Below are 8,474 nucleotides of genomic sequence, written 5' to 3'. Positions count from 1 at the left end.
CCTTATGTTCTGTTTCCTGTGCCCCGCTGATCCTGGTGACTAATTCTGTTCTTATGGTATCCCACAGCTCTAGCATTTGCCAACCCTGAGTTGATTCTCACATGCTTTTGTAACTGTTTGCTTCTTTATATTCTCGCATGTTTTCATTTTCCCATTGTCTTAAACTCTTCCACATCAGGATTTAGTCACAAGCTCCAGCATAAAAAGCCAGAAATTCAACAAAATTATTTTGTGTTAATGGAGGTAATTAAAGCATCAAGCCGTATCCTAACTTCGGTTCAATTCCTCTATTTCTGCTTGACTTTTGACTCTCCTTCCATCCTGTTCTCTCTTTATTATGCCCCTTTAACACAGATGTGGCCAAGTGAGCGAGAGAAAGAGAGAGAATCGGCCAACATCCCTCTCCTCTTCTTCCTCCCCTTCACCCCGGCCCCTTGCACATGAAAGGGGCCGCCAAAGGCCAATGGATGGCCGGTGGGGTGTGTGCTATGCGAGGGCCCCAGACCCAGACACAACACAACACACAGCTCTGCAGGCCACCACAGCTGGGCTGGAATGTGACCTGCTTCAGACTAGGCCCTGTGTGTGTGAAATACAAGTGGAAGGAGGAGGACATGGATGAGGGGATGTCAACTACACAGCAGCACATGCACTGCCTGCATAAGCCATTTGTTAAACCATGAGCATGATGGGTATTTTGTGTTTAGCACATCACAAAAAAAGGACTCTCAGTGAGTTATTTTCTAAATCATCTTTATTTATTCTGCAGCATATACAATAAAAGTTTTAACGAACACTAATATATCATAGGTAACATAAAAAATATTACTGTTCTCTATGCAATTAGATTCACAGAGACACTTTTTGCCTATATATATATATATGTGTGTGTGTGTGTGTGTGTGTGTGTGTGTGTCTCCGCTGGCCACAACCCTATGAGAAATAGATCAAGAAAAATAAATACATAGTACAGAAATCCACATACATATTCCGTATTGTAAAAGTAAAAGTAAAAGATTCCACAAAACATGGAACCAAAGAGCTTATTTGATTCTGGTACATAAACTGAGGCTTCAAATTGCATTATTGTGAGCTCAAGTGCTCAGGACAGATGTTACACAATGTCTGTTTTGTGATAGCCCACAAAAACATAAAGAAAACGCATCAATCATATCAAAACATACTGCTAAATGAATGATATAAGTGTATTGAATGTAACGTTTGGAGAGGAAATCTATAATGCAATTTTAGTACAGTTACAAAGATTAAATATTTTGAACAGGGTAAATGCTTGTTCCTAATACTATTCCACCTGCCTTTTAGAGACTGTGTACCTTATGTGTGGCCGTTAAAACTCTCTAAGTTTGATTCTAATTGAAAAGAGCTATTTGGGCAGTTTTAACAAAACATCTGAGAAGAAATAATGACAAAAACCATCAGCGACAAGAGTAAAACCTACAAGAAGTGGTTTTCTGAGACCTACTGAGCAATAAAGGACAATGTAAGGAAAGAAACAGGTAACAAAACCTCCCCTGTTACCGATAAGTTACTGGTTTTGTGTTTACGGGCAGTCGGTCAGACTGGTGAGGTCACTGGAGCTTGGAAAAGTCACTCAGTGAGTGCGAGACTTCAAAACAACTCTACTGGACGGCAGTGAAATCTTTAAGGAAATCGCAGGTTTTCTTGTGGATAATCTCGCGAAGCTTCCTAATTCTACGAGTGCTGGAGGAGCCTACGAAGCTGTCGGGCTGCAGGACGGCCATCCCGTTGTGAACGTCCCCCATGATGATGAGCTGCCCATTGGCTGTAGTGATATTGGGGCAGGGGCAGTTCCAGTCCATGTTCAGAAGAGTCACCTCCAAGGGCTCTTTGCCGAAGAACCTCAGACCCATCTTCTCGTCCTTCAAGATCTCCTCCACTGTCACCAAAGCATGGCCTGACTCTTGCTCTTCCGTCAGCTCGGTCACATGCCCGAGTATCACAAAGTCGCTTTTGCAGAAGCTGGTGACCATCTTGCCTCGTGGTTTGCACATCTTGCAGTTGTGGTTCTTCGGAAAGGGACACATCTCTTCACAGGCTTCTTTAGACTCAAAGTTGTTCTCGTTGCCTCCACAACCTCCATACACGAAGGACTGGCACTTTTTCAGGGTGCTGCTATAAGCCCAGCGAGGCTCATAGGCCTTGCAAGGCCCTTGGAGGCTCGGTAGGCTACAGGGAGCCGCCAGCTCTCCTCCACATGACAGCATGCAGGCTTCATAGGCGTCGAAATGGTTGCGGTTTTTATTGCACTGACTGTAGGTGAAGGTGAAGCAATTGTTCCTCTTTGGTTCATAGTACCAGCTCATGCTCTCTTCTCCGCAGTCGTCGGTGTCTGGACTCTTGAGGCATTCTTCAGCTGGAAATGGCAGGTTGGTACTGTTCCCTTCAGTATTCTTTCCTTTCGCGTCTCTCCTGATCACTACCAAGGGAAAGTGTGATGATACACTTCCCCCAACATTTCTGGCTGTGCACGTATATATGCCGGCATCCTGAAGTTGCGCATTGTATATGACCAGCTGGCCAATGTTAGTAACCACAACGTTCCCTTGGACATGATTAGGTTTCATTATGGTGTTGTCTTTGCCCTTCAATTGTTTCTCCCAGGTGATTTCTGGACGTGGCTTCCCAGAAACCTCACACAGGAAGCTGGCTGTCTCACCCACAAAAACTGCCTGATGGGTGGGGCCACTGTGTATGGTGGGGAGCTGGATGTCAGCTGGCAGAGTGGTCTGGAGGGCGGTGGTGGGATGTAAGGTGGTCTCTGCGGGGATTGGACTGGTGTTTGGCCAGGTCAAGTGGTACCTGTAGGTAGGTTGAATAAGAAAGGAGTTAATCAGAGCCAGATATGTCAAAAGCTCTCTCTCTCTGATCACTTCACTGACATATTATACACACAATACATTTATTTTTTCATGCTACAGCCAGAGAAAAAGATTCAGATGTCTTAATTTTGAGGACTAAAACAGGACAACTTTACCTCACCACACCAAAAACAAATAGTAGAGATCTAAAATACTTAACATGTTACCTGCAGGTGACCTCAGAGATAGAGATACCCTTGGAACAGGCCTCTGCATCCATGTAGCACTTGTTATAGTAGGTCATGCCGTCAGATGCACACGTGAAGTGGGGCTCTCTCTCACAGCGGTCACGGCACTTACAAACAGGCTGGCCATCCCAGATGTCGCACTCTGACCCTTGCTGAGAGCACATGAACTTGTCGCAGGTGGCGCCCTTTGGCATTCCAACGGGGCCCTTGTTGCCCTTGATGTCTATATAGCGTGCTGCCACACAGCTCTTGTTACCACAGACATTAGGACAGCACTTCTCAAACGACTCACAATCCTAAAGTTGGAATAGAAACAAAACTTTTGTACAACGTTTTTTTTGTCTTCTTACAGCTGAGATATAATTTGGATTAAAATATTTAATAAAAAAGAAAAAGAAAATGGTTTGATTCTCAGTGAAATCCTTCTAAATGAAACACTACCAGCAGACTTCATTGTGATCAGTATAGATCCGAAGGTTCTTTAAATGAATGTTTTCAGTGTGGATGAATATTTAGTCAGGATGTGAGCATCAATAAAAACCTGAAGGAAGTAAACTTACTTAAAAAATGTAACCTGTAGCATTTCATAACTGCTAAGATTATAGATTGCTGATCGTTGACAATTACAGATTATTGAATTGGGGTTTTGCTCTCAATTTTTCTACTGGCCCGTCAGGCAGCAACTCATGCAACAATGCAAAGGAAAAGTGGAATCACAGGGAACTGAGACAGCACGATACCTTTGAAAAAAAGATTGTGAACTGTGTGAAATGCAAACCTCAAATGTCATTTAATGTCTCTGTTGTCATTTAGATGTACACTCACCTGGTCAGATTCACACTCGCGCATGCAGGTGCTCATAGCATCCACCCACAGGTTGGGGTTCAGGTCATTCGGGCACAGACCTGCGTGAGAGTACACCACTTTTGCCACAGGCATCGGCATGGGCATGGGCATTGCTCTCACACGGCAGCTGTCCATATAAAGGAGTAAAGTGTAACAATGTCCCAGGAGAAACCAAATCCATCGGGGAAACAGCATCCACCACATACCCGGCGCGTAATGGAGCGGACACTAAAAAAAAAAAAAATCTTGAAAATCCAACAAGTTCAACACGACTTTAAAGTGTTGAGAAAAGCTCCAAACTATCTTCAAACTGTCGTGTATTTATTTTCTAATCTCTGGGATCAGATGCAGCATAAGAATAGCGAAAAGAGGAGCGTGCGGGACCGGTGTCGATGCGGAGAGATCTCCAGGTTAGTCGCTCCACGTTTAATAGCAGCGAGAGATTAGGGCTGCGGTGAGCAAACCCACTTAAGTTCTAACTACATGAATTACAGTGGCCTGTCTAGTCGGACAGCAAATCCCAGCTGAGTTACAGTTATGATCAACTTAATTAAAGAAAAAAAAAAAAAAAAAAAAAAAAAAAGTTCGCCAACTGTTTGCAGGCGCTGTTTCATAGAGGACTGGCGAGACACCTGTGCGTAAGGCGCTGGCTGCCTTAACCCTTAGCTTGCAAAGTCGGTCCAAAAGAGAAGGAGATTTAGCAATACCCTAAAAAGTATAATAGGTAACGTTTATTGTACAATTTAGGCACGGGGTAAACATTTTGGCTCTTCACACATTTAAAAAAAATTGTTGTAAAAATACAAGATACTAAATAGAGCCTATACAATGGCTCTATTTTATAATATTCAGTCACACTGTTTTTTTTATTTTCACTTATCAGTGTTAAAAGACTTTAATAGACTTTTAAGCAAATCGTTATCATTGTGTATTATTTCCTATTGGAAGAAACTTTGGATATGTGTCTTGTGAAGCAGCATCCTCTGTTCTTTATTGACACCTATAACACTGTACTGAGTGACACTATAATCCTGCATGATAAACATGTTGCACAGTTTACTGTGAAACATCCTCTGTGCATGTGAGCAAAATGTCAGTCTCCAGAAGATGGCACCAAACTCAGTGCACTTCTGGTCTTTTAGCTGTTTGGAGATCTTGTTCTTGTTTGACTTCTGCACTGAAAGTGAGCCGTTTAAGCTGCCTGAGCAGGTTTAGCTGTAGAAGTGATCACGTTATGTAGCCTATTATGAGTGGATGGTTACACATTTGTACCACAGCATTTTGTGCTGGGTAGTATCCTCATCCTGTGTCTCCCTCCTCTTCTTTTTTTGGGTCTAAAGGCTTCTGGACCACAAAGACCTACAGCAGCCAAACCTTCCAGATAGGTGATAACAATTGTACTGGTGCACCAGATGGTGGTGCCATACCAGCAACTTCTAGGCTTCCACCTTTTAAAGATTTTTGATATAATGAGGTAAAATTCTACCATACTGGATGCATCCGCCTTGGACCAAGCGTATTACTGGTGTAGTATCTAATATAACATGACAGGAAATGCTGCTGATGTAGACTCAACCACACAGAATTAAAATAAGAATGACTGTGTTAGGTGTGTCATGTTCACTGAGCTGTGGTTGATTCTATATTGTACCACATAAGGTACTATTCAAATTAAATTGATTCATTCAATAAAACATGCCTCATTAAACGTTTTAGTAGCTTGCATGAGTTACAACACGTGTTGCAAAATGTCTTAAAAACCTGACAAATCATGGAAAAAAAGCAGGGCATATTGCAATCATTGTAAATACTATTAGTTTCAAGGCTCACCGGGCTCATGCTAGATTACAAAATTGACATAGAAGTTACAAGCAGAACAGGCAACTTGATACCGTGCAGCAAAAAACAGTATGGTTTGTTCCCCAAAAGCCAATTCCAGGAAGTGCTGCAGAAATGGGGGCTTCAAAACAAAACAAATAGGCTGGTGGTCTGAACATGAACAGAAAAAACACTACAGTTCCCACCCAATAGTGACACACAGCCCAAGAGTAATTCAAGAACACCATTAAGCTCAAATGAAACAGTTTTTGCTGACATTGAAAAAAGCCAGTCTACCTTTACCTCTAGAGGAACGAGAAAATTCGACATTTTAGTAGCTGTGTGTGTGTGAGTGTAAGTATGGACTCTGTGCTTCCCAAGCTGAGTCCCTGCTGAGCCCAAAGAGGCCCAGTGCTCTCCAGGCCAAACCCTGCAGACTTAGTCTGGTCTGTGTCTGTGAGCCCTCTCTGAAAACACATAGGCACACATGTACACACAGGTAAGACTCACGCACACACATACACAAAAAAGAACAATTAGCAGTGAATATTTTGAACAGATGGTGATTATTCCATCGGCGAGACTGAGTCTTTACAAGGATTTGCTTAAGAAAAACCGAGTCACAGATTATATGCTATATATTCTCGTACTCATTTTACACTCACGCATACTCTCACGATCACGATCTCTATTGCCTGCAAATGCACAAACACAGTCAAGCTGTGTTTTCAGTGTCTGCTCACCCTCTCGCCCCCTCAGGCCCTCCACCCCTAACCTTCACCCCTCAAGACCCTGCATTCCCAGCATAGCCGACACTGAGGCTACGGGGCATGTCACATATTGAATTAAGCCAAACGGTGGACCCCATGCAGGGCGCTCCGACAGCATATCTGCCTTGAACACATGTATTGTCTGCGAACAGATCTTGACTTTGACCTCTCACCATCTTTCTGAGCCCAGTTCAAAACAACTTAACTCAACTTAACTGTCTCCACTGACGTTTACTTTATCATGATATGAAGATTCACGGTGAGCCTCTAGCTTCTGGTGTTCACTTTTGCACGGGCAAAGCAGTGCTTTCATGCACTTCATTAACCAAGTTTGGTTGAGCATTAATTTCTCAGCATACAGAAAAAACGTGAAACCATTCTATCCCTTTGTAACCTGGATTATAAATCATAGAAGGAAGCATAGATATGTGCAACAAACGGCACGACCCTGCCTGCCACAGAAAGATAAATGAAATCTTCATAAACATGTTTGAAACATTGAATGTTCACCTGAACCTGAAGATATGTATCGGTTCTATGACTAGGGGCCATATTGGCCTTCATGCAGTGGTCACACTTATAAATGCTTGAAATAATGTTTTAGGGGTTAGTGAGAGGCCTTGACAACAGTGATGTGAGGAGGATATGACATAGTCTGTCTCACAAGTCCTAACCTGGATTGTTTAGGGTGCCATGGCATCTTACTCTGTAGGATCAGATTGTACTGACCAGAAAAAGGTGTCACTGCTGCAGAGCTTGTAAAGTCTGTGGAAGCAGAAAATGGCAGATCCAGAAGTTATCCAAAAAGTGGAAAGAAGTGATCCAAATAATTCACACTAAAAGTTTTTTAGGGACAAATTTGATATATAGAAAGTTTAACATCTTGATTAGCGAGCTTTAGAAGTGCCCAGGCTAGCTGCTCCCCCTTGTTCCCCTTCTTTATGCTATGCTAAGCTAACATGCTGCTGGCTCGTGCCTTATATTGAACAAACACATATGAGAGTGGTATCAATCTTCTCATCTAACTCTCTGCCAGAAGGCGAATAGGAACATTTCCCAAAATGTTAAACTATTCCTTTAATCATTCAGCATGCTGGTTATGGGCCTGCACAGGTGAAGGTAAGAGCGTGGTGGCTGACACACTATATTTGCTCCACTACATTGTTTTAAGAGAAAATCACTCCATTGATGATTTCATACAAACTGGGGATTCATGTCTTGTTACGTATGAACTGTTTCATGAATAAAAGAGGCATAAATCGCTCACAAGGTCCCACAGTTTGTTGGGATGTATGTGAATATAAGCTACTGTACATCGTACTTCACCATTAATCTCTCAGTGGCTTTAGAGTGTCATGCATGTATTTATGCTGTAAATAAGTAGCTCTGGAATATTGGATTTGTGCATTATGCCTGTTAGAGAGGGGCACAAACTGCACCAAGGGCCATAGTCCAAGCACATCGACCAAGGCACGTACCTGCGAGTAACGTCGCCTTGTGCCTCCATTTCTACAATGCTCTTAGGGGTCCTCGATCATGCAGGTCCACAGCTTCTCTTGGCCATGGCTGAGGCCTGGGAAGCTGGTTCAAAACAATGAAGGTGTTATGACTGTTCATACTAAGCTTATTATGAGTGTCTCACTCCGGAACAAAGGAGAGAGACACGTCCAGCCACAGCAGGGCCCTAAGCTGATTCCTCAGCCCCAGTCTAGACACACAACACAACATGCCGATGGACAGACATGCAGGCATAAAGGCGCAGATTCCCGGACATCAAGTGAAATGTATATATTCTACTTGCCGTCCATTCCTTTGTCCCTATATTTAGATATTTAGACACACACAAAAACACACATTTAACTTTCTCAGCACCCGTGTGTTCAGATTATGCAATATTTGTGCTCTCCAGACTGCAGCGTCTGAACATCTGCTCACCACATGAACACCATTGT

At 42.9% G+C, this 8,474-nt stretch overlaps 1 protein-coding gene across 1 annotated transcript; it reads right to left on the bottom strand.

The window, feature by feature from the left end:
- Positions 1–1,640: 1,640 nt before the first annotated feature.
- Positions 1,641–4,138, bottom strand: wfikkn2a (info WAP, follistatin/kazal, immunoglobulin, kunitz and netrin domain containing 2a). Its single transcript, XM_070848507.1, has 3 exons — positions 3,914–4,138; positions 3,068–3,384; positions 1,641–2,841 (listed from the first exon to the last, which is right to left on the bottom strand). Exons 1-3 carry the CDS (start codon positions 4,136–4,138, stop codon positions 1,641–1,643), a joined length of 1,743 nt encoding a protein of 580 aa, XP_070704608.1.
- Positions 4,139–8,474: the final 4,336 nt, after the last annotated feature.

The sequence above is a fragment of the Pempheris klunzingeri genome, chromosome 17 (assembly GCF_042242105.1).
Source record: "Pempheris klunzingeri isolate RE-2024b chromosome 17, fPemKlu1.hap1, whole genome shotgun sequence".
NCBI classification, from domain to species: Eukaryota; Metazoa; Chordata; class Actinopteri; order Acropomatiformes; family Pempheridae; genus Pempheris; species Pempheris klunzingeri.
Note: the sequence above shows the minus strand (reverse complement) of the source record. Positions and strands in the feature narration are given on the sequence as shown.

Coding starts and splice junctions, on each gene's coding strand:
- wfikkn2a (XM_070848507.1), bottom strand. CDS start 4,138: ATGTGGTGGATGCTGTTTCCCCGATGGATTTGGTTTCTCCTGGGACAT. Junction 3,385..3,913: donor GCGAGTGTGAATCTGACCAG/GTGAGTGTACAT, acceptor TTCCAACTTTAG/GATTGTGAGTCGTTTGAGAA. Junction 2,842..3,067: donor ATCTCTGAGGTCACCTGCAG/GTAACATGTTAA, acceptor ACCTACCTACAG/GTACCACTTGACCTGGCCAA.